A 26,245-nucleotide genomic window follows, 5' to 3' on the forward strand; every position below is an offset into this window, starting at 1 on the left:
GTGTGTCCTGTTCTCCAAATAAGGCTGCACTTCCAAATTCACTATGGCAGTCTGTCTGCAATGGGACACTGTAAAATCAGAAGTTATTAATGGAGGTGATCGCTTGTGCTCTTATAAAGTAACTTCTTTCTGTTGGACTTATACCTGCAGGTTCATTCTAGTTTTTGGTCTGTCATATGCCTGTGGATATTGGTTATTGATGACACATTGGTACCCTCAAATGTGTATTAAAAATTAGGGTTGATAGGAAGAACAGAGTGTGATTGGGTCCTGTGCGCTCCGTAATCCTGCTGATCCCATAACAGCAAAGGCTGTGTGCCTTGTGAGGTGGCCAGAATTGATTTTACTGGATTAAGAACCTGGCTGGCACATAAAAATTCTTTACTGGGTCATTGTTAATCTGGATCGCTTCCCAGTCTGCTTCAGCATGTGGCTGCACAGACAGCTGTACCAGCACAACAGAGGGCAAAGGAATGAGTGAATGCCAGGGAACAGAGCCGCTTGTCTGAGCCCTCAGTGGTACTTGGGATTGCTCCTGTATGGGAAAACCTGAGCAGGTGTCAATCCCGTGGGTTTACACGGGTGTCTGGTCTGTGACAGTGATGCCTAAATTGAGAGAACTGGACTTGAACAGTCAAACTGGAATTAGAGTTTACCTGTAAAATCAAATTCATTTCAGGAAAATAGAAGATGGAGACAGTTCTCTGGATAGTGTTTGAGCTGTTTTAAAAATGGCAATAAGAGTTAAAACTTCTGAATAGGAACAAATATTGGTAGAGGCTGATGAACAGAAAGAACTGCTGTTTTAGTTGTGCCTCTGTGGATTACTGTGCAGTGCTGTCAGGTTGTTTGCCTTTCTGTGGTTCTGAAAGGTTATAAAACCCTGAATTCCTTGCTGAAGCTGATTTATTTTAGATAATGAATGGGAATACGTCATTTGAAGAGAGATGATTGCTTATTATTTAATAAGCAATCCGCTGTAGTTCTTCAGCTGTCAGCTCTGTAGGAGAAGTGAAAATGACCTGTCACCAGCTCACAGAAGACACCTGGAAAACTAAATGACTGATTACAGTAAGGAGATGCTATTTAATGTTCAGATGTTATGTCAACCTGCCTGTATGTGCCTGTAGTGCGGTTGAAGCTAACAGGAACAGAAGAGTTCTCAGTTGCACTTCGCTGGAAGTGAGCATTTAGCATATATTGTGCTGGTTTCCTGTTTCCAGCTGTAATCTCTAAGTGTGGTACTGAAGTCATGATACTACATGTTTTGTTTCTTCTTTATCTCATGCATACAAGACACCCTGGTGTTTTAAGTAAGCGTAGAGAAGTTGGTGTGTGATTTCTTGAGATTTAGTTTAGGCTATGTTCTCCTTTTTCCCGGATCTCTTAACTTCTTAACCCATCTGAGAGAGAGTGTGTTGGAGTTGCAGATTTTCCGATAGCTTCTTCACTGTGTATTCAGAAAGACTGTTTGTGAAGGGAGAGGAAAGTTGTCAAGTTGTGAGAGGGGCAAGTGCACCATGTCTCCAATAGGATTGGGGCAAGCTATTTGGGCACTTGAAAGGCCTAGATTCTCTGAAGGTAAAGAGAGTGGAGAGGAGGGAGGGCAAGCCTGTATTTTTGGGTGACAGCAGAAGTGACATCAGACTTTTCACACTGAGGATAACTGTCTTAAGTGTTAAAGGCAAGAGCACGTCTCCTGGGGAAATTGTTCTTCTGAAGTTAGATGGGGGAAGAGTGTGGTGTGTTAGAACTGCTGCTAGCCTTACAAGAAGCCATTCTTGGCTACTCCAGGTTTGTGAGACTTACGTTGATGATTTCTAGAAATACATTCAGAAAAGGTGTAGTTAAAGAAATAGGTGATAAATAACTCTTGATGGTTATAAGAAGTTGATATGTTTCAAGAAACTGGAATTCTTCAGCGACTTTCTACAAAAGTCTACCTGCTAATGACAAAGGAAGAATATTGAAGAATCTGATTTGCAGAGTAACTTTATCTTTAGCACATTTCTAGCTACTTACTAGATAAACCATTGCCAGCTTGAATGCCTATATAATGCATGGTTTAAAGAACCTGTGGTGGCTGAGAGCTCTAAACCAGCCATACTCTGACTGTCAGGGTGGGAGTCCAAGCCCACAGTGGTCAAGGTTTTTTTTTTTGTGTGTGAGAGAAAGTGAGATGGGACTGCTGTGAGATGGTGTGTTTTTTTTTAAACAAAACAAAACAAAACAAAAAAAACATTGGATTCGAGTCTTGGCTCTGTAAACCTTCTTCCTGATAAGCAAGTTACCTGATGTTAAGTGATGATGCATTCTGTGCTTAATTTTCAGTGTAGATTAGCTTTTTCTTGCTGTTAGTTGTACTGGAGAATGAATGTTACATAGCTCACTTAACTGGATTGGTTCTCAACAACAGCTTGAATTTTTAGAGGCTACACGCTGCTCTTGAACAGCTGTTGCTTGCAATGCTGTTAGCCAAGTTGTGCTTAGTGTTAACGTTTAGAGCTGTATTTGAGCCGTGGTATGTTATCATTTGGTGGATTTTACTTGGGGTTCATTACAGAAATGTTGAGTATTCATCTTCTCTGCAAATTTCTTTTAATGGATTGTTAGATGGCATATTGCATTATGATGGTGACCTGGAGAATAAAATGTTGCTTCATGATGAAGATAAATAACTTTGTTTCTATCAGAAAAGTCACATTTTTGTATTTAAGCTTACAGCTGGTATTTTAATTCTGTGCAGTTAGGGTATACTTGACAACATACACCCCCCCTGCGTTTATTTGGTAAGGGGAGTGGATGATGTTGTGACAACTGATAAGGCAGTCTGATAAAGCTCTTTTTCCAAATGTATTGTGCACTTTCATGCATCAGAATTGACAAGTGGGGCATTTTTCATAGGCTAAAGAGTTGGAAGAATTGACTGACTATGAAGACTTAACCCTAAGAAGAATAAGAACCGTGATGTCACATCTGCGTTCATATTTATGACCATTTAAAGCGAGGTTTTGTGCCTTCTCTACTTGGCTTGTGTGTGTTCTGGCTTCTTTTAGGGTAATGGTGCTTGTTTGAGCTGCAAGAGAGCATGTGTGTACCTGGATAGCAACGTGGATGTAAATCACGGAAGTGTGGCTTAGGTTACTTGACAAACTTGGAGATTACTGGCCTCCTGTACGTGCCTGTTTGAAAGTAGCATTTGGTTAAGTCTTTTCTGGGAGTCTTTTTTTTCTTTTTCCTTTCCTCAGAATGTCACTTTCTCCTTTATGTTTTCAAAGTAAAAAGATAAGGATTCTGCAGTAGTTTCAGGAGAATTCCTAGGGCCGGAGTTGAACAAAAGAACTTGTGCAGATGAGTCTGCAAGTTACAAGATTATTGCTTCTTGAAATATTCTTGTACAAATGAATTATGATTGAAATACTGGTCCTCTTCTTATTTAGCTGTGCTGTAGTTGCTATCATATGAATATTGGCAACTTCAATTGAATCTGTGTGTTGCAAGAAGTGTTTCATTATCTAGGCTTTCAGTTCATTTTAAAAATGTGTGGTAGTTGACGTGTGCTTGTACAGAACGTGGCTGTGCAAGGCGCAAAGCAGCAGACCATTGCACACCGGTCTGTAGGAGTCTGGTGAGACAAGAGCAAGGGGAACTGCACTGCCTGCCCTGCCCGGGAGGCCATGTGCTGTGCAGGCTGAAGTCGTGTCCGTAACCATTCTGCGTGCTCTTAGTGGAAACGTTTCCTTATGGTTAGCCTCCTGTGGTAGCCTCCTACAATCAGTAGGACGTGTTTGTACAGAGAAGTAATTTATTTTTGCTTGGAACAATTTGTGATTGCAGAGTGAAGTTTACAGGCACCTATGGAGGTGCGGTTTGTTGTGGTCTTGCTGTTCTCTGAGGCACCTGCCTTTGACCCTGCCATCTCTAATGTGGCTGCGTTTAATAACATAAACAGTTCTAGAGGAGGAAACGCTGCTCGTTCCCTGGAGACTGTGTGGGAGAGGAAAACCACGACTATGTTAGTTGTGTTGCTTTAATGTGCTCCTGAAGGTATTGGGCTGTGTCGTGATGAGTGCGTTAGCAGAGCATACACAGAAAAGGATGATGGGATCCCTTCACCTGCCTCCTGCAAAGTCGAGAGCTGACGAATCTCTTGCAATCCCTAGGGATCTAAGGGGCTGCCAAAGCGTGCAGCTTCATCTGGGACTGTCTTGTGCAGGCTGTCAGTGCCAAGACAGTCACTGAACTTGAGGGTAGAATTGCAATAATCTTCTAAGTTTAAAAGCTGGCTGTATTGTAGTCAATTGAACTAGGTTCCTTACCAAATGTGGGACCTCTAACAAGTATTCGTACTGAACTGAGCAGGTTAGGCTTTGACTTCAGGAAGATTGTAGGGAAATTAAAACTAATATAATCTTGCTTTCTGTGGTGTAGTAGCAGCTAAAGATCGCTGTTTAACTCAACTCTAGTGTATAAAGTATGTCCTGCTGTTTATCTGCATTCAGCAAGTAACAGTGTGTAGTATACAGTCCTAACATCTAGAAAGAAAAGGTGGAAGTTTTCCCCTTATTCAGTAGGGACGTGTAAAATTGATGTTCTCTCCACAACCATCCTCTATTAAATTTGATTTTTAATGCCCCCCAATGTGTTTAAGAGTTGTTCTGAAAATGAGTTTTGTTTAGTTGTAGCTGATGTAAAAGCAGTGGAACTAGCTTCTGTCAGCGATGGAGATTTTGCAAAACCTTAGAAAATGGAATCCCATTAGAAATTCAATTCACTAAATTTTGTGCAGCCGGTGTACTAAGGAGATACAAAAAGGAGGAAAAATAAGACAGTCTAAGTTTATTTGAAAATTAAAATGAAAAACTGTCAGTGTGTACTTGCCATTTTAAACCGTAACCATGCAGATGTGTGTTTAAATGTGTTTTCTGACAATTTGTCATGGTTAAAGGGCTTTGTTATGTGCAAGGAGACTTGGGTTACTCTTGCCTCATAGCAAACATATGCAGGTTGCTGTAATCTTAGGAAGGTGAGCAAGATGATTTTTTTTTGGGGGGGGGGGGGGGGACAAGGTTGTGGGTTTTTAGTGTTTTTTTTTTTTTTTTTTTTTTAATTTAACAATTTCTCCCTTTAAATGGTATTGTTAAAATTTAGAAATAGCTCGAGTCCTTTTACTAACATCAAAGCAGTGTTGCTGTAGATCTATAAAGCAAGTTAAAGATTGTATAAACATGGCAAGTAGAACATCCGTACTGCTCAGCACCTGTTGTTAAGAATGAGAAAGCTTAGATGGCATGTACGTAGATGACAGATCTGTCTACCCAGGAGAAGCAAAATCAGTAAAATGTGAGCAGACCAACTGAGAGAAGATGGAACAGAATATCTCAGTGGTGAGATTCTGTGTGTCTTCTCTTAATATGCTGTGATTTATTAGATGACTTGATAGGTTTTTGAATTGTTCCAGTGGCAGGAGCATGGAGCTTTTTTATTTTGTGTGCTTGTTAGCAAGCTAATTTCTTTCGCTGTATTCTGCAACAGAAGCACCAGACGTGTTTGTGCTGAAAAAGCTGCCAGTCTGTCCTGGTGTTACACAAAGGCTCTCTAGAAGTGATGATCCCATGCATTGTAATTATCTCTAGGTTGCTGTAAACATTCAGCCTTTGTCCTCAGGCCTCAGTACATGCTAGGTGTGAGGTCATCCCCGCGTGTCACAGCCTACTGAGCGCTTGTAAGCTGTGCGGCATGCGTTAGCTTAGGAAAGCTGCCCAAATCGGAGCATGCAGCCTTCTTCTCCTGTGAGGAATATTTGCTTTTGCTTGTGAAGAGCAGGAACATGTTACGTTACAGCAATTGTGTAAAACAGATCATCTGTACAGATAAGCTAGACGCAGCGTCTCCAAAGGTCAGCTATGTAGTAATAGGTCCAAAATAATGTCATTTTTAGCTGCTGAGAAACAATAATTATCATTTTCAACAGCAGGTATCTAGTATTGTAAAAGAATTGCTATTCTAGGGCTCCTTTTATGAAATGTCAACTTTTTTTTAAATTTGTGTTTCTTATATTATATAACATAAATCCATCTGTCCTCTCTACAGAATGCAGGTACAGAAGAAAAGGCTGACTTCATTCTCTGAACACAATTAGCTCTTGTGAAGTTCAGTTGTTTGACCTCACAAACCACAAGCTTAGTTCTTCATTGCACACTGTGGTATTACAAACTCATGAGCTTGTTTATATCTCAGGATCAGAATGTTTGAAGTTTGTGTGTGAATTCTGTATTTCAAAATATAGTGACTCATATCCGCGTGAAACTCAGCTGTTCCAAAAATACAGATTTTTGATCTAGAAAAACTTGGTGTCAGTTATCTTTTTAAGGTAAAGAGAGCATAATTGTTGGTAAGTCTGAAGAATTAAAAAGTGTTGCAATAAGTTGAAAGGTACACTAACTTGCATTTGGCTGTTAATATTAAGCATCTCCTCCTAAAAAGTTGGAATATGAAATGAAGTATCCATATTCCAGTATTCCAAAAATTCTGTCTTTTCTGCTACAGAGGAGTGAATGTGCTTACACAGTGTTTAAGAAAATCCTTTCTGATAAATGCATGGTTCCCATTCATGTTTCAAAAGCTAAAGCAGACTAAAAATAGAATGTCTAATGCATTTGGGGGGGTACAGTAATTTATATGTGCTGTACATTCACAGGGCAGGCAGTATCAAATCCTAGTATGTTTTCTCTTATACGGCAGGACTTGGCATTCATTACAGAAAATGGAATGAATTGAAATGAGAGCAGAGAATGAGGAAAGGATTTGTCATTCAATGCAAAAGGCATCAGCATGTTCAAATAGCTGCTGAAAAACACATAATCAGTCCTGTGCTACCAGTCGCATGAAAGATTTGCTGCAAGTTTTTTGGAGGAGATTATTCTATAGCCCTCCAGACTGGGAATAAGTACCGAATGCAAACCATAAACGGCTTATTCTAGGTTTGTCTGTGGTCTTGTTTTGGTGGAGAAAGGAGCAACAAGCGTCTTCCTAGCACCTTTTGAAGGGCTGTCTGCATGGCATCTTAGTGACAGAAAAATCATTTGTTGTGGATCATGTGAGTGGTTGTTGGGCCGTATCTGTTCCATGGTTACATGTGCCCTGACCATACATGTAGTTTATTCTAGAAAATCAAGTACACTTCTAATCCTGTGAAACCACTTGATTTCACTGTCGCTAGGATTGATGCCTGCCGAACAGCTGTAGGAATCTATTGATGAAAGAAAGGTCTCTTTTGTAAGCTTTCTTGGTAGGGTTGTGTGCATTATATCATTTGAGAAATCCTTCAGCGAAGGTTAGTTCTTTATGAGCCTTGTTGGTACAAAGGTAAAACAGTTTTGGGCATTGTGATCTGCCTGTTAACTTGTCCTCCAAGGCAGGAGATTTGAACTGTGTTGCTTCAGTCTGAGACTAATGTTAGAATAGTTTGAGTAATCCTGATTAAGGAGGAAATCGGAAGATTTCAGGTTTTGTTGCTTTCACAGATACTGTTTGGAAGAATCAATATTTCCATGAGAAAAATGGGGTGGATATAATTTTATTCTTTGATGTGTACTACTTGTGATTTTTTTTTTTTTTTTTTTTGTAATAACCATTTGTACTGAGTTTCTAAATGTCTTCCTCCTGCTCCACCTGCCCTCAGGGCTTTAAACTTTTTAGTACTGTCTTATGTATGTCCATTGTCTGATCAAGATAAAAATAGAACATAATACTAGGGGAACCTGTTAGCTTGGATTTCTTTCAACTTCTTTTGAGTTGTCTAAAATTACTGTTTTGCTTTTATTCCGCATTACCTGGCTTAGAGTAGGATGAGGTGATGTTACTGTGTTGTGAAATTTTTGGGTGATTGAGCTTTAAAAGCTTTGTGGTTTTATTTTGTTGTTGTTTTTTAAACAGGAGTCTTACCCCTCTTCATCGCCAATATGGTTTGTAGAATCAGATGACCCAAACCTGACTTCAGTCTTGGAGCGTTTAGAAGATATTAAGAAGAGCAATACTCTGGTGAGCAAGTGTTCTGGTTGCTTTGGGTGTATTTTTTTCAGTTCAGCTTTGTCACATTAATGAACAACTAAATTAGGTCAGTTCAGGGGATGTTTTGGGGCCTTTGTAAACATAAGTTTCCTCTTTAAAAAACCACATGTACCAAAAGTAGTTGTAAAGATTTGAAGCAAGGAAGGAAAGATGACTTAAAAATGCTTGTTCTCTCACAGAAGTTTCATCCCCAGTAAGTTTAAGGCTTTCTGAAAATGATTAGTGAAATTCATGAGAACTTAACTGCTTGCATAACACTTGTAGTGTTCTCTTCGCACAGAGATCCACTACAGAGGTGAGAGGATATTTAGAGGAATGTTAAATAATATAGATCTTAGTCTGTGACCTCTAGCCAAGAAGACACAGCACAGCGTAATAGTGGAACACGTGGCCAAATGAGCTGTCTTCGAAAATGCATTTTTTCAGGAGGTTCTCCAGCTTGCAGCTGCTGTGACTAGTAGCTTCAGACTAAAACAAGGTTTTAGATAAGATGTTTCCTACTCCTAACTACCTACAGGTTTGCTTGCATTAGGGTGGAAAGCTTTATCATAAACACGTGTGGGACTTGCTGTGCTGAATTGCACGAGGACATAGACTACTTCTGTTGGTAGTAAGAACATCTGGTATCAAGATTGTACTTGCCTATGTAAATACTGATGGGTTGATGTAAGAAGACACCTGTGGATGGCCCATTGTCTTCTTAGGAATCCATCCCACATCACGTAATGTCAAAAATGAAGACAGACAGGAGTAGTTGAAGAGACAAATACTTACGCTCCAAAATCTGACTTGTTTTGTTCAAAAGGCTGGAGTTTGTGGGTATTGAGTTTTTGTATCTACAGCTTTCCCCCTACAACACCCCCCATTCAAGGGAGTTGGAGTGATTGGCACACACCCTTCATGTAGAAGGGATAAGGAACTACTTGCAGAAATGAATCCTGGAGTCTTCTGATTTATCTCCTAAAAACTAATTTAGTTGAACTTATTTTTTTTTAAAGTTTCAAATCAGTTTCCGTTTAAGTTATTGCAGCTACAAGACCATTTGTCCCATGTTGCTCTATAGTTATATTAGAAACATTACTGAAACAGTAAAATTTTGAATGGGAAACTACATTGGGCTCTCCAGGAGCTCAAGTCAGCACAGCAAATATTATAAAGGCATTTATCCTGGTCTCTGAAACCATTTGGTATTATTCTGTTCTTTCTGCTTGCTTTGTAACTTTTGATGGATATCAGTTTGGGAAACTGAAGAGCATGCTCTTTAGGCATGAAAGTTAGGCAGGTATGTAAAAGCCTTTTGTTTGACATGGTAGAAAGAAAACTGTTTTGCCTATGTTAAAATCACGCGCATGTTTCCTGGAAAATCTTCTGTTGGTCTGAAGCTGATACTTATCTGGGTATCAGCATGGTACTTCTTTCTAAGAAAATTCCCCAAAACACAAAAGATTGAAAAGTTATTAAGAAGGTAGTAAGCACAGATAGCAGTGGCTTTGGAAGCTTTGGCTGTTTAACTTGATTGTTCATAGTGAATAAGATCCAGCCAGCAGAAGAAGGGGCTACAGGATCTCTCTGACCTCTAATGTCTCGTGAGTTCATTATCAGACCTTGAAAATTGGCACTGCTTTAGTCTTGATAGGTAGTTGAAACTGACAGCCACCTTCCCTTCTTGTGGTTGTGCCATGCAAAAGATAACTCCTACCTCAACTTCATTGTTCTGTTAAATATGAGGAAGGTTATAGTTCCAGTAGGGCTTAAATTCATGCAAAGACTAAAGCTGCCTGCAATCTCCAAACCTTGAGGGCTTAAGTTTGCATGGACGACTTGAAAAGTACAGAATGCCTGGCACAAGTATGTGTATAGCTTGTCCAAATTGCTGTCACTGGGACACTACTTCTGCATTAAGAACTTAGATTTAGTCCTACCTGGTGGCATGTCAGGTGAGACTGTTGGTGCTTCCAAACTAGCAGAGCAGCAGCAACTGTTATGTATCAAATCGTAGACACAGAAGAACACAAAGTAAAGCAAAGTTCCTTTTTGAAACTGCCCAAGGCTGCTAAATACGTGTGGAACCAGTACTGTCACAGATAAATTGATAGCTAAGTAGTGGACGTGCTCTAAGTGACACGTACTTCTTCCCTCTCTTTCCTCATGTATCCTTCTTCAGCAGTTTTGTTCAGTGGTAGGCTAAGACTTATTTGTGTATATACATATACGTGTATATATTCTCGTGTAATTATACACACCCTCTTCTACATATATTTATAATTACACTGTACTTGAACCCCATGTTTTCTTGGTAATCGGAAGACGAAAATGCTTCATAATGAACTCAGCAGCACGCTAATCTCTTTAAAGGTATCCTAAAGTTACTAACGCTTTCCTGCTGCATTAGAAAGATCTCTTCGCATGTCAAAAGGCCTCCCGATGTAGGATAGGTTTCAGAACAAATGTCCTGAACTGTTTTCAGATTTGTAAGTTGTTAACGCAGGCAAGAAAAAAATCCAAGAGGTGTTTTGATGTTCAATATCAGCATTGTGGTGTCCATAAGAGCTACTCAAATTGCAGAATTTCTACAGGTACTGTTACAAAAATGACAATAAAATATAGTGATTATAATGTATATATACAATTATTTAATAAATTTGTTATTGTGCATTGAGCATTTTCTTTATTAATCATGCAGACTTTTTTTTACACTGCACCTTTGATACCCTGTGGGTTATGCATAGTGGTTTCTGTTTAGTTTCTGCTTTAGGCAGTTAATATTCTAGGGAACCTCTTGGTATCCTGATGGCCCACTTTCTGAAGTAGCAGCAAAGCTTGTGTGTTAAGCATTCATTTTCCATTTCTCAAGCACATGAAGTTAGCCAGGAAAAGCATTTAAATTATTCATACATGGCAGAAATCTGCTATTCCTTTTGATTCAGTGTCTTTGTGTACCACTAACACGCACCAAATCATGCTAGGCCCTGCTTAGAGCATGAGGTTGGATTGGATGATTTCCAGATGTGCCTTCTGGCCCAAATTAGATTTTAATTTTTCATACGTATGAGCAGAGCATAAAGGATAATGGTGATGGTGTTCCATGTCAGAAGGGGCAAGGGTATGAAAGTAATTCCTTCAGGGGAAAAATACTAAAATATTAGCAGTAACAAAGACTGAAGAAACTGGCATCAAGTGCTTTGCTATAAAAATGAAACTGCACTTTGACAGTTGCATTAAACTAACCCTGAATTGTAGACTGCTGTCAGGGAAGGGGATCCCTCCTCTCCGATGCATGTTCCTGCCTCATCCTTTATGGTGAAAGTGGGGCTTCTGTGCTGAAGCACGTTGGGGATTGATCTGTGTAGAAGCTTGTAAGTTGCTGCATGGCTGGGTGATTGTTGGTGCCAGTGTTTCTAGTCTTCTTTCTAGTGTGCTGCACTGCTGTGCTCTGAAAAGGGATTCTTGATGTGAGGGATAAGGCTATTCCTTCTTATAGTTTAAGACTTTTCAAACTGGGAAACTGAAGTGCACTAGCATCTCTTAAAAAAAAAAAACGACCATTTGATTATTCCCTAGTGATTTGTGGCTCTGAGACCTATGCCTGGAATGGATGGTGTTGCCTGTGCAGATTATTCTTTTGCTTTTTACTTTCTCCACTTGACACGAGGGAATCTTCTTTGTCTTGCCTTGTCCTTGGTTTCCCATTATGATAACTACAGAGAAAAATAAGTGTCTCTGTTCTAGTACCTGCAGACTTAAATGCTGGGAGCCTGCATTGACTCCCAGTGACTGGGAGTTTATACCAACATGTGAGGAAACTTCTAAATACACCGTTCTGTGGTTTGGTTTAAATAGATGCTTCCATGTTTTTTCTTGTTACAGCTTCTTCAGCAACTGAAGCGACTAATATGTGACCTCTGCAGATTGTATAATCTTCCTCAGCATCCAGATGTTGAAATGTTAGATCAGCCATTACCAGCTGGACAGGTAAATTAACCTTTGTATGGAAAATACTCTTTTTTCAAGTTTAAGAAAGTAGATGGTGAGAACGATTAAAGCATTTGTGTAAGCCGGAACTTAGATATGAAGCAGTGTTGCTTTATGGTGACCTCACTCAGTATTTTGTTTGCAGAATCCATTTCAAGTTGTAATTCTGAGGTTATGTGATACTCCACAATTTTATGTGGAGTCTGTGTCACTGAAAGGTGTCTCTGTAATACCAGTGCTGTTAGTTTAATTGCCTTCTAAATCCTGCTCAAGCCAACTACTGCACGTTCCTAGTGCTTCCCAATTTCATTTTTTTCTAAAACGTAAGTACAATAAAACACTGCTCATTTCTCCTTGAAGAGAATGCATTTTACAGTGTACTCTTGGATGAATTTACTACTGATACATTCCTTCCTCTTCAATCCCTTGCAGAGATGTAGGATATCAAGACCATATGCTGCTTTGGGCAGAAATTATCTGTTTGAGGTGCCTTGTTTACTTTTTGTGCACTTGACAAATGAAGAGTTGTGAAGGTCTGTTAAGTGTTCTGGTTAACTAAAATGTCTTGTGCTGAAAACAGAACTGGTACCAGACAGTGAACATATTCTCTTTTTTTAGTGTTTTAATAGGATTATGATATCTGCTTTTGCTTATACATGCTAAGATGACAAGATTTCTAAAAACTCTTTTAGCATAACAGATGGTTTCCTGTGGTGACCGTACTATTGTAATGACAAATAATTTGCTTAATTTTGGTCATTTGCCAAATGGTAATTCTAGATCTCTTCTGCCTCAGCCACCCATGTAGCAGTGCAACTACAAGGCAATAGGTCTGGAGCACTGGGAAGTAGCCTCACTGAAGAGTTTTGCTTGTGCTCTGAAACTCGGAAATGAACTCACAGAAGGTTTTCTTAGCCAGAAATGTTGGATAATTTGCAAATTAAATAAGAGTGGGCCTAGTAAGTCAGATGAAAGATTCATCTAGTACACTATGCTGCATTGTCTACAGCAGTGGCATTCCTCACTTGACAAAGAAAGAGTTAGCAGAACAGAAGTGTCTGTCACTGTTTCAAAATAGGATATCCTTATCTGGATCTTGAGATTCCACTTAGAACTTAATGTGAAATTGTGACATTCTACTTATCTTTGGTTCATGCAATTATTTCTTCACTGTTACATTCCAGGAAAACATCTTTGTGTATCCTTCCCATTAAACTTCAGTCCTTTGCAGACCTTGATAAGTGTGACTTTCATATGTGCTTTTTGTTTGATAGTAGACTTCGTGATTTTTGAAAGAAAAAAGCATGCACGATTTATGCAGAAACCTCACTGTTGTATTGCAGAATGGAACAACAGAAGAAGTTACGTCAGAGGAGGAGGAGGAGGAAGATATGGGTGAAGTATGTATACATACAGTATTGTCGTGCTAATCTAGCATTTTGCTCTGTAGTGACAGGTTAATTATTAAGCCAAAACTGTAAAATGTAATCTCCCTAGAGTTCAACAGAAAAGATGGTAGAAAAAAAATTGAGTGTTTACCTTAATGTCAATTTTCACTTAAACCATCAGAACTAGTGATTTATTTTCCTAAACCTAGACCTCAGCTGTGAGCTACGTGGATATAGGAGTTGAATATCTGTTTGTGCTTTAGTCAAACAATACATAACATTGTATGCCAAATCGGTAGGCTTGAATTGTAAACTCCTATTTCAATCAGTGTTTGAACTTGCTCTGACATGATTGAAAGTGCCTGGAAGCAGACAAACTGAGAGTAAATCAGTTTGCTGATTTATTGGGCAGCTGAGCTATTTTTTTTTTTTTTTAAACTGTAATACATTGAGGAAAATGGAAGGACATCTGCAATACATACACCCTTTAAACTTTAAGGGTCTTATGTCAATGTCTGGCTCTTTTAATGAGCTCTTCGCTGTGTGAGAACCACCCCTTCAAATTAATTCTGCTATATTTTAGAATAGCTCCAGGATGCTTGGTATTTAAAGCACTGTAAAGCCTTATTATAGGAGAGCTGTTCTGACTTCTTCAGATTTAGGCTTTTTTTAATGAAGAAAGTATGTTGTAAGAATAAACAACTCATTCTTTGACTAGGATGTCTTCCTTCAGAAAAGATCTAAGTGTTACCCATTCTCTGGAATGAATTTGAAGCAGCCTTCCTTAAACCATATTTAGCCTAATCCAGACCATGTTGGTTAGAGCCCAAGTCTTTGTAAAGGTAGTATGAACACTTCCATATCCTCTTGCTGCAAGGCTCTTTTTGCTTGCAGACTTGTAACCTTTTGCTCTGTTCAGATGACTTTAGACAAAAAGATTGTCATATCTGTCATGTTTATAAGCAGTCAAAAGTGGCACTGATTTCTTCAACTCTTAAATTCCAGTCCAGTTGCTAAACCGAAAAGTAGTTGAGGGTTTTTTAGGGCTATAGCATAATTTTGAGAAATGTGAGCACCTTAACAGACTCCAGATGGAGTATTCTTTACAGTTGGAGGAAACAGCATTGTCAAAGGCACCTGGTAGGTATGTTCCTTTCTGTAAGACATCCTTGAATTTGCATTGATGGCCGGGCTTTCCTGCCGTGCAAACAGATGGTGCTTAAGAGTAGCCTCAGCTGAGGTGGAGCATTCTGCACATTGGAGTATAGCTGATAGTTTCGTACTCGTAGATCGCTGGCGTGGCTCTGCAGTGCTTCCTTTTTCATCTTAAGTTATTTACATCTGTCTCCTCCGTTCCCCAGATTGCCTATATGGCAATTCCAGTGCTGTTGTCTTATTTTTTTAGTGTTTCTTGGCAATAGGATAACCTCTGTTTCAGAATACAGAGTGGAAGACTTTTTAGTTCTTAGTATAGAACTCAGAACTGAAACATTGGCTCATGTGCTCAGCGTACTTGACCATATCATTTCGTCTTGTATCGCAGTTCCAAAACGGCTGCATCTAATCCCTGGTCAGAATGTTCACCTTGAATAAAACACATGCTGCTTTGTAATATTTAACTTTCTTGGAGGGTTACTGTAGCCCTGCCAGGTATGTTAATCACTGTTTGCCGGAAGTGTAAAGTAGTGAGGCTTCTAACAGGAAAAAAGTCTGCTTTTAGAAAAATCTTAGACCTGCCCTAGGTTTGTGTACTTTCAGATTCTTGATCCCTGTTCAAAATGCCTTAACTTCCTGTTTTCTGTCTACCTGTTTTAACAGGCTAATTTACTACAGTCTTCGCTTCTCACAGGAGTTAAGTTAGTGCTTGTTTCTGTGACCAGAAACAGGTTGTGAAGTTGCCTCTCATTTGTATTGAGGGCTCCCTATGCTTTCATTGAATACTGTTGGTTCAATGAGTAAAGTCTGAGCAAAACAGAAATGGCATGCAGCCATTACTAATACTTAATGCCGTGCATTATGCTGACTGTATTTGTAAATGCTCTTACAGAGTTTTTGAGCAAAGAGCATGAAGTTGTTTACAGTGAATCTTCCTCTATCCTACAGGACATTGAAGATCTAGATCACTATGATATGAAGGAGGAGGAACCAGTTGATGGGAAGAAATCTGAGGATGAAGGCATTGAAAAAGAAAACCTTGCAATCTTAGAAAAAATCAGAAAAAATCAAAGGCAAGATCACTTAAATGTGAGTTAACAAGATTTTATTTTTTCTTTACAGTACTTCGGATTTAAAAAAGAAATTATTTTCAGCAAATAGAACCTATTGCTACACGCCTAAAGATAAAATCAACCTATAGCTGACTTCCAAAAATGTATAGGACAAAATGAGACCTGTATAGCTCTTAATCTTCGTATTTAGTTTATGAAGTTAATTATCAGTCAACATTCCACAGAGACACAAAAACTGCTTCAAAGCACTCTGCTTTCATTCAGTCTGGGAGAATGCTAGTCTAAGTTCTTCTGTCAAAATGGATTAGGGTGGCATGGGCCTGTTGGATAAAGTATCCCGTAGCTTTTCATGGAAGTCAAGTCTTACATACAAATCCATATTTCACACTTGTTATTTCACACGCAGCTGATTCTTGTGCTTGATGGCCATGTTATGAACTGCTTGCAGAGTAAGCAGAAAGCATCTAGGTTGTAAGCATGACTTCTGTTGCTCAGATCTTACATACAGGTATCTGTTATTTTAATAAAGTGCACTTCAAGTGATAAGTGACTTAATAGATTTTGTAAACCCAGGAATTTGTGCTTAAACCAGTTTTATGAGTTTGTTTTTTTTTCAGTAACTTCCAGCTTCCGCTTGGAAATTACTGAAGCTTTTCTGCCAGATATAAAGCAAGGGGCATTCATCCTGCTGCACCTTCATCATTACAATTTTCTGAGTGATTCTGTCAGCAGGCAGTTGTAGAAAAAAGGCATTTCTATACAGCAGTATCCTGAGGACATGGGTTTCCAGTATTACAGTACGACTGTAAATACTGAGTTGCATGGTTTCTGTTTGTTTCCAGAGGCTTAGAAATGTCTTCTCACTAATGCAAAGTTCCAGAAAAGGTTCTGCTTCTCAAAGATGCATGCAGGAAAGAATATTGTTGTACAATCTTAATGTTATGTAGGCTGTCTTCCAAGGAAATTAAAACTTCAGTCTCACAGAGGCTTAAAATGTATAAGGCACAAAACTCAAGACTTCTGCTAGAGTTCCAAGACCAAAAGTAGGGGTTCTAAAATTTTCATGTCACCTTCAGAAAGTGGGTGCTTATAAAATTAGTCTCCCCACTATTTGAGCTCTTAAATACCTTTTTTAATGCTGTTTGGCACGTAAGCAGACATGTAGATCTTGTCCAGACACAAAAAGTGCTTTCTCCTCAAGCTAATAGTTGAGGATGTGAGTAGTAGTAGCTAGGTGTGGGGTAGTGACCTGAATGTATTTAGGGAAGGAATAAAATTTAGGATTGGTAAGTAGGGAACAACAGGATTTTTGCCCGAGGAACCAGTTTTGTTAGTTCTGCTTTTTAAATTGGATGATTTTTCTAGTAAATCTTTTCTTAAACAGTTAAACTGTTCTTAAAATTAGACTGAAAGGAGCTGCTATTGTAAACCTCTTTCGATTTTAGTAAAATCTGTATATGTTGTAAGTGTTTAGTGGCAGATGTGTCAGTTCACTTTTAACGCTGGATGAGCTCCTGATAGCATTTTCCCTACATGGTTATAACAACTAGATCTCATTTAGTTAGCAGAAACTTGACTTTTTTTTGTCATGAATTACTTACCATAAATAACTTCATGTAGTATAGAAAAGACTCATTCATCTCTTACTGACACTTAAACGTGGAGAAGAGATTCAGTTTGTAGCCACCTGCTTTGCAAAGGAAATAAATCAGAAATGTGTCTCAGAGCTCTTCTGCTGATCTAATAGGACTTGAATGCAAACTTGTAAAAAAAAAAAAAACAAAAAACAAAAAAAACAAACAAACAAACAAAAAAATTATGTTCTGCTAAAATAGGCTCACTAGAGGAGACTGCTCTTTGATTTGTGTATGAATTCAATATTTATCAAGTTTGATTAGATGTGTACAATAATGGTCATCTCTTTGGAAAAAAAAAAAGCCTATACCTCATCAGCATTTTGGTGGATGTAAGACTCCAAACTTTTTGCTGTATAAGACTGTTCTAAGGCTTGACTAACCATAAGCAGAATGGACACTTCATGTTTTTGTTTAGACTTAGATGTCTCTTTAGGGTTTGAGACTGCCTACTGAGGTTGCATATATTTCTGCATTTATAGCTTGGACCTAATGGTAAAGGCTTCTTAATCATTAAATGAAACCTCTTGCAGCCTGAAAGGCATGGTTTACTTTCTGTCATCTAAATTGCAGTAGAACTGAAGGTTTTTGCAGTGTCACTGTTTTTCTTTGGCGTAGAAAGCCCCTTAAAACTGCAGATTTTCTTTTGCTATTTCTTCTTTCCTATTTGGCAGATCTTACCTTTCCTTTGTTTTTTTCCTTCCACATCTAGCGAAGCTGAGATGAACACTGCTGTTTGTTTTTTTTTGTTTGTTTGTTTGACAACAGCAGATTCAACTTACATAATAGCTTTTTCTCATGCCAAGACACTCTCGTTGATGCTGGTGCATAAACAAGGTCAGCTGAGTACAGGGAACAGGGTATTCAGCTGCTGCTGAGGAACTGTGGTAATTTTGTGGGTCACCAGAAATAGCTGCTCTGGTTAAATAATTTCTCAATGGACTTGTGAGGTTTTACCCTTAACACTTGAGAGCTGAAAACGGTAGTTGTACCACTGACCCAGGAAAGAACTAACCTAGTAGCACTTAAATGCACTTTGCTGCTGCCAAAACGGGGAGCTTGTAACAGAATACAGTCTCTAAGATAGCAGCAGTTTGCTCGGCATCCTAAGGTAAAGTGAAGTGTAAATCTCTACAGCCTTTCAGTGGGTTTTCTTAAAGGACAGCATGTGTTTCAGGGACTGAGGTGTACTACCTAAGCAGAGTCTGTTTTTCACGCACACTACAGCTCTTTTAGTATACTTTAGTCTGTCAGCAGAGGGAAGTAAAATAAAACCCATGCCACTTACATGCTTTTGTTGCAAGAGGGAATGTGAAGCCTGATGTAGGGCTTTGACTAATGCCAAATGCAACCAGAAGACTTCAATTTCTTTACACCTTCTTTGGCCTAAGTCCATGGATTGTCTTCTCACCTTGGCTGAAGAGAAGGCTGAAGGTTAGCGATCATATTAAGGATTTCCATAGGAGATGAGTGCACACAGTCCCAATTTTGCACCCTCCTAATAGGTTAAAGACATAATACTTTTTTCTTTTTTTTTTTTTTTTTTTAAAGGGTTTGTGTCTTTTATATAAGTTCAGAAGAATATGTATCTGCTAATTTTGTAAACATGTTCTTTTCCTTGGCGGTATCCCTAATGTTATTCTTGCCAGTATCAAGAAATAACCTTTAATTTGACTTGAAGTACAGTATGTAACATGGAGCAAAATTTAACCCTCCTCTTGACATGTTAATACCTTTAAAGAATCGCTTGCTTACTGGGAATTAAAAAAGGTCTTTGAACTGGAATCATTAAATATTTGATGACTTGCTGCTGCTTGCTTTTCAGAGTTCTCTCCCCACTTAGTCATTTAGAGACGAATGTTTTTCTTATTTAGATAATGCTGTTAACCTTTTAGATTTCCTTCTGAGGAGTTTATGCGCTTTCCTTTACAAGTCTCAAATGCCTGTGCTTTAATCTTTGGGCTTTATGAATCCTAAGGTGTCACTTCCATTTTCAGCTTAATCCTTGAAATATGAACCTGCTTTAACTTCCAGGAATTAATGTAGTTTGCACAAATACCGAGACCGTCAAGTAATGCTAGAGGGAACTTGTCTTCCAAAGCACTTTTGCATTCATTGTTTTGTGGGAATTTCCTTTTTTATTTGCTTGGTTTTTGTTTGCAATACCAAAAGTTACTTGATAAACACAGCTGAATTGTCTGAAATGTATTGTGAGACATTTTACTGTGTTGTTCTGAGGTGTGCAATGTATCTCTGGTCAGACAGAAAACAGGCAATCTGGTATTTGGGTTTAACACTGCAGTGAATTGCACCTCGTGCCTTGGATAACTCAAGCAACAGACTGTGGTTGTGTTTTGAGAGGAGGGAAGGACAAAAAGGAATGTGCAAAGCAAAAGAACTGAGGCTGCAGAATGCATCATTAGAGGCTAAATGCAGCAGACAGCTGAAGCAGTGGCATGGGCAGTGATTTCTGCATGGTTAGGTGAGCACTACTGACTTGTGAATGCTCTGTTCTGAAGCCCTAGTTTTACTCAAATGTATATGTTCCCCCTAAAGCACTTGTGAAGATAAGAAGCACTTCTGAAAAAAGTAATGCTTATACTGGCTCAAACGAAAGATTCCCATTTCCAGTGGTGGCAGAAGCACGTTCCCTTAGGGGGAGAGTTCGAGAACAGGGCCAGCTTGTAGTGGTGCATCTAATGGGTATTTTTCATGTCCAACAGTTTTTGGCTCAGGGAATTCCTGCACCAGATGTATCTATCTCATGCAACCCTCAGCAAATGGAATGTTGTCCATGTAAATGTTTACACCCTTTAGCAAGGATTTCTTCAGTTACTTACCTGTTGTTCTGTAGAACCACCTCATAAACAGTGTGCTTGCACAGGACAGGATGATGGTGCGAGACTTTCTGAGCCTGTTCTTTTACTTTACAGGAAAAAAAAGTCACTCGGGAGCTTATCCAGTAGTTCTTTGAAACTTTCAGCTTACAGATCAAATGGCCGTGCTTTTCTGCTCTTGTCTCTTGGCACCAAATCCACATGAACAGATACCTGCCACATCCTGTGACTGACCAGTTATTTCTAAGGCAGCTGTAAATCTTGCTCTCATGATTGGATAAATGGGAGTTTCCTCTCCTTTGAAAAGTGAAGTCACTTTTCCAGAAGGATACTTACTTCTATCTGAATTCAGTCTTTGTAACTTGCACATAGGGAGTTATTGAAAGGTAATGTTTTTCATTTTAGTATCATTACGGCTGAAGCTTAATTTACTGCTTTACTGTAACTTGCAATGGTGTGATGCAAATAGTTCTCTTCTAAACAGCAGTTTAATATCAGTTATAAAAAAAAAAAAAATCCATCAAAATTGTCACTGTAATGAGGGCTTTGTTTCACAGCAGCGGCATTTAGCGTTAATGCTGCCATCGGGTATAACGGTTCATCTCCCTAGGCTCAGTCTTTAGTGTCCTCCCAGAGTAGTTCAGAGCAGGTAAATTAAGCTCCTATGCTAATTTTTTTTTTGGTTAAGCTTCCTAGACTCTTACTTGATCACATATTACTGATCTGCAGTGTATGGATTCATCAGAGGGTCAAGTCTAACTTTTATATTGCTCTATAAGGTGTGGGCAGCCCAACAGGAAACTCCTGGGTGGAGAAACTCTTCCAGACGAAGTCTGAGGCTTGCTTAGGCGTTCAGGCAGGTGCTTCAGTAAACGGAGAAATGACTTCTCTTGAGCCCTGTCTTTACGTGGGCTTTATTTAATCAGTTGAAAGGAGTTGGTTATTATTTGCATATTCAATTACAAAGCTCATTCTTCATATCTATCCATTAAGAAAATGAGTGAAATTTCAGCTATCTGTGTAACATCCAGTGTAACATGAAAATGAATAGCCTAAAAGAGTAGTCTGCAGGTTATAGTGTGAAGCTAAGCATATTAGATGCTGCTGCTGAATAGAGAAGACAAAGGAGCACGTGGAGGCTTTAGTTTCAAGTAACTGGCTATCGTATCATGTAACAATTATTGGTCTTTAATCCTTAAGAAATAATTTGATCCTACAGTTGTGGGATATATAGTATACTTTTGATTCCAGGCAAACAGGGATGGCATTTCTGGTATAAGGCAGTGGTCCTGTCTGTTTCAGATTCCTCCCTGGTGGAAGAATACCTCTCTGACACTTCTGTCCAAATAAGATCAGTCTGTGAATGTTTATAGCATCTGAAAGGAAACTGAGGGAACCAGTCTCTCTGGATTTTTGGAGCAGAAAAATAGACTTAAACTAATCACTCAGGACTTCATACTGAGAGGCTGAACTTAACTTTATTCTATTTTTTTTTTATTTTTTTTTTTTTACGTGAAACTATGCTGATGAGCCATATGTATTAGCTTGCATTTCAGTGGAAGTGACTGAGATCCAAGCAGCAGCAGAGAACTGCATGAATCTCAGGAAATAATCTTCTTTTGAAAAACCTACTTCTGGTGAAAGCTAAGAAAAACAAATGATTTTTAAGTTTTCAAGGGTCAGGGTTGATAGCTCCTTTACTTTATCTGGAATCCTCATGCATCTTCCATGTTTTAAGTCTTGTAATGCTAAGTTTTTGTCCTGGCATCATCCAGAAGTCTAAAATGTTAATTGGTATTCCAAGTGGAATATATAAGGAGAGTCATTAGGTAACATCTAAGGTTTAGTTTAAAAAATTTTCCCTCTAGCTTTGAAATGGAGTTGCAGAGAGTAACCTCTGTACTTTTGACCATTGTGTTTATTCTAAATAAACACAGTAAGTGTATAAGATGAAAGAGTAGTGACCTCCCTTCAAAGCTTGTAGAGCTGAGACAAGATGGTTAATACTCTGGTCACAGAACTGTCAGTATTGGTTACCTGTGCAGAATGTATGCAATCCGGCAATTGGCCGTATTAGTAGACATCAGTTACGTGATAACTGGTGTGTTCGTTAATTGGCGAATTACTGGTGTTTTTTTAGAGCATGTCATATTTTGTATGCCTGTCACTTGAAGGTGGTTTTTGCCTTTGGTACATTGCTACTCAGGTTGAAATACCAGGGTCAGAAATCGTATGTTTAGTTCTAAGCAAGTCTGAGATACTGAGCAATCCAGTACTGAGCTCTAAAAGAACAGAAGAGATTTCCGCTCTCGTTGTGTAAACTGCAAGAACTGTGACAAATCGTGACAAAATATTAGGTACTTAAAGCTTGCTTACCTAGTCTTGCTCTATATAGGTGTTGATTGCTTTTCTCTCTATTGCAAGTAAGTGTTGGTTTTGTTTGGCATTTTCTAAATATATAGGTTGGTCTTGCCTCTTCCAGAAGCTGGTGTTCTGTAGTGGGTACACAGCTCCTGTGTCTTGTTCCCTAGCCACATAAAAACACACTTCTGAGAAAACAGTAAAACCTTATGTGCAGAAGCTTATACTTAGCAATAATCTTAGCTTTTTTTTCCTTTAGTGCTCAAAGTCAAAATGCCAAAGGGATTGAATTCCTTTATGGAAAAATATACCTGTCATTGTAGCTTGCTTAAAAGTTTGTATGGTATCACCTATACCATGTAGTGATATATATATTACAGAGCTGCTATTGAGAGAGCATCGTGTTTCTTTGCTCACTAGAATATGTAACTTCTTGAAAATCTAATGCTAATACAGAAATTAAAATATTCTTAATACACTCAAGATAGCATAACTTTGTAATGAAAATAAAGCTGTTTATCAGTATTACTTTTTGCTTATTTGAAGTCTTTCTTGTTTGTTTCAGGGTGCAGTCTCTGGGTCAGTTCAGGCTTCAGATCGACTTATGAAAGAACTCAGGGATATATATAGATCACAGAGTTATAAAACAGGTAACATGCTTCAGATTTCCCTTCTTAAAATGCATTTTAAAAGAATTCTCGTGGAAATACTTCCTGTAATCCTGTGTTTTGTACTTGTGTGTATATGTGTATATATTTATAGATGTGAAAATGCATAGATAAGTTATATATAAGCTAACTATATATAACAGTGTATTTATGAAGAGAAAGGAAGTCAGGATACATATCTTCTGAAATGTTCTTCCTTTTTGTTATGTAAACCTTCATACCAGAATTAACAGGATTGATATAACTATGGGAATGCTCTTGGGGTGGATGACTACAAAGTACAGCTTTTGATGACTACTGTGGGAGTTCTTGAATTTTCAGAACTGCCTGAAATTTATCTCTCCAGGTACAGGGCAAAAGCTGTGAGCATGTCCTGGTGGGTGGCACTCTAACAAAGAATATGCTTGCTGTGGAGGAATTTGTGTTTAACAGCAGAAGGTTTTGCTATTATGCAAGATTTAACCTTGATTACCCTCCTGTTAGTTGCATTATTTTGTCGTGATGCTAATCTGATCCTGAGCTCCATGTATTCCTCAGAATAAGGATACAAATGACAAGAGAAAAGAAGTTTGTCTTTTAAATTTGTTTGGTTAACAAGCATTGACTAGCTTTCTGTAGGTAGGTGGTTGGCTGTTCTCTTGGCTGCTCTATATAAGGGCTATGTCTAAACTAGCCCAGCAAAGGAAACAGCATGTTGAATTATATGAGAATAATTGTGCAAGAAGTAGAAGTTACATACATTTCAGGCAAGTTGTATTCCTGTAGGTCAGCCCAATAGCCAACTCCATCACTGCAGCCAGGAATGAGAACCTGCTGGTGCAGGCCAGGATGTGAACAGGAGGAGTGCCGGATTAGAAAGTCAGTCTAAACTTTAATCCTCTATCTTGTACTTGTCTGAATTACTCCCCTAGTTTGTTTCTAGTGGGTTTAACTCTTGTTCGGTGGCTATGGGATTTTAATTTCTGTGTAGAAAGACAGTTAAAGAAGCAATAGGCTTCTGTTTTTATTTGATATGATTACCTTTTGGGTAGTTTTATGTGCTTTAAATACTGTGGACAGTGATAAAATGTTTGAAGTATAAATTTGATTATAATTTACTGTTGATCTAATGTAGCCTCATACTCTCAGGTTTTATCTCAACTGAGTCCTTGCCAGTATATCCTAATCATCATCTGTGTGATAGAGAATGGATGAGTAGGGTTAAGGAAGAGCCTAGAAATAGTTCTGCAGTAAGTCTTGGGGGATGCTTTACTGCCTGTATGTGATCATGGTTTGCTTATATGGACAGAACAAGGATTGAGTATAAAAATCTGATGAAAAACTGTACAGTGCATAATGACATAGATACTGCCAAAGGGACAGCCAGGAGCCTCTGTAACAGGTGTTTCGAGGTGAGGATTCATGTTGCTTAAATAATGCCATTTCTGGGCTTCAGATCAATTGCAAGTCTTAAGTAGTTACAGAAGACTAAACCGCTCATGTTAGAAAGCACACTCTAAATGACAAGGAAAAGAACAGCTTTCTTTACAGTTGAGCAAGATGAGATACTGAAAGATGATTATGGTAACTTATTATTAGCTTATGACTCAGGAATATCTAAACAGACTGCAATTGGACACCCTGTGTGGAGTCCTGAAAAGTGTTAAAGAAGTCAAGTGAAAGAATTCCCAAGTCCAAGGAACTACCATAGCTTTCTTGATAAAATGCCAGTGGGGGGTCCTCCAAACACTTTGAGTGGTGTTTTGAATCACTTCCTGAACTATTTTATTCTGTTTCGTTTTTTTATTCTAAGCTGTAGGAATTTGATGTTCTTTATGGGAAGAAGTATTAGTGCCCTCTATGGCAAAAATTATGCATTTTTAAGGAGCTAAATGACATACTCTTTCCTGTAACACAATATAATCCCGTGCCACTTCCTAGCAGTCTCACAGAACAAAGTAAGACTATTTTGTAATCTCAGTCTATCCTAGTCAAGGAGCTGTCTTGTTTACCTGGACTTCTGTAACTCCATTTCTTCAAATCTCCCTGTATAAATAAATGTCTGATCAGAGTAGTTTCCCTCGTTAAACTGGAAATCTCTAAAATTTCACTATCCTACTGATCTGCTTATTAAATTGTCAGTAAACGTTGCTACTTGTTATGAGACACCTGGATTCATTCCTTCTGGTTCATTTAGTCTTAGGGCTTCAGTAAATTAAGTATCAGTTCCTCTCCTTTGCAAACAACTCCTGTTTTTATAGCCTGGTTCTGTGTTTTGCTGTCAGACAGCTGTCACCATGTGAGCAGGGGCATGATAGATAACGAATTCTCCCCCTCACCCCCGGGGTTTTGATCTGAGTGCCTTCTTCCTGGGTTATTTTTCCTGTAGTTTGAAGTTCTTGCTATGAGCACACAAAGGGAATCACTGTGATACGTTAAGGTTGTGGTAACTGTTGCAAGGTAATTTAAGGCTGGTTTCATTTTTTGTAATATAAGCCAGAAGATTAAAGGTTGCATAGGGATCGTTTTATTTAGCCTCTCTGAGGTTACGTACTTTCAGGATTGTCAGGGAATGTGGTGATAAGACAAGGAGTAATGGTTTTAAACTAAAAAAGGGTAGATTTAGGTTAGATAGTAGGAAGAAATTCTTCATAATGACAATGATGAGGCCCTGGCTCAGGCTGCCCAGAGAAGCTGTGGCTGCCCTATCTATCCCCTGGCAGTGCCCAAGGCCAGTCTGGATGAGGCTTGGGGCAGCCTGGGCTGGTGGGAGGTGTCCCTGCCCATGACGTGGAATTAGATGATCTTTAAGGTCCCTTCCAGCCCAAACCATTCTGTCATTGACAGTAGGACAGCACTGGGACTTCTAAAGTAAGCAATACATTTAGTAGTAGTTCTTTAAAATCTTCTGCTCTGTTAAACTATTCTAAAAAGTAGCATAAGAATAGAATGAAATTGTCTAAAAAAACAGTGTTAAAAAATAAACCCAGGACACAGGATGGGAGGTGCAGGGCAGTCCCCATGGCCGAGGGGCAGCCTTTCTCTCTGGCAAGCCAAATGGCCCAGGGGAGCCAGCCCCAGAAAAGGGGCCCTCACCCCCCCCCA

General features: G+C 38.8%; 1 protein-coding gene across 1 annotated transcript in view; it reads left to right on the forward strand.

The window, feature by feature from the left end:
• UBE2Q2 (ubiquitin conjugating enzyme E2 Q2) overlaps window positions 1-26,245 on the forward strand; it is a 41,909-nt gene that overhangs the window by 5,771 nt on the left and 9,893 nt on the right. Inside the window, exons 2-6 of the mRNA XM_084293701.1 lie at window positions 7,939-8,043; window positions 11,941-12,045; window positions 13,389-13,445; window positions 15,537-15,677; window positions 23,059-23,143. Of these exons, the coding sequence (XP_084149827.1) occupies window positions 7,939-8,043; window positions 11,941-12,045; window positions 13,389-13,445; window positions 15,537-15,677; window positions 23,059-23,143 (493 nt within the window). The remainder of the gene's footprint in view (window positions 1-7,938; window positions 8,044-11,940; window positions 12,046-13,388; window positions 13,446-15,536; window positions 15,678-23,058; window positions 23,144-26,245) is intronic.

Source organism: Netta rufina (assembly GCF_964035555.1).
Source record: "Netta rufina genome assembly, chromosome: 11".
Taxonomy (NCBI): domain Eukaryota; kingdom Metazoa; phylum Chordata; class Aves; order Anseriformes; family Anatidae; genus Netta; species Netta rufina.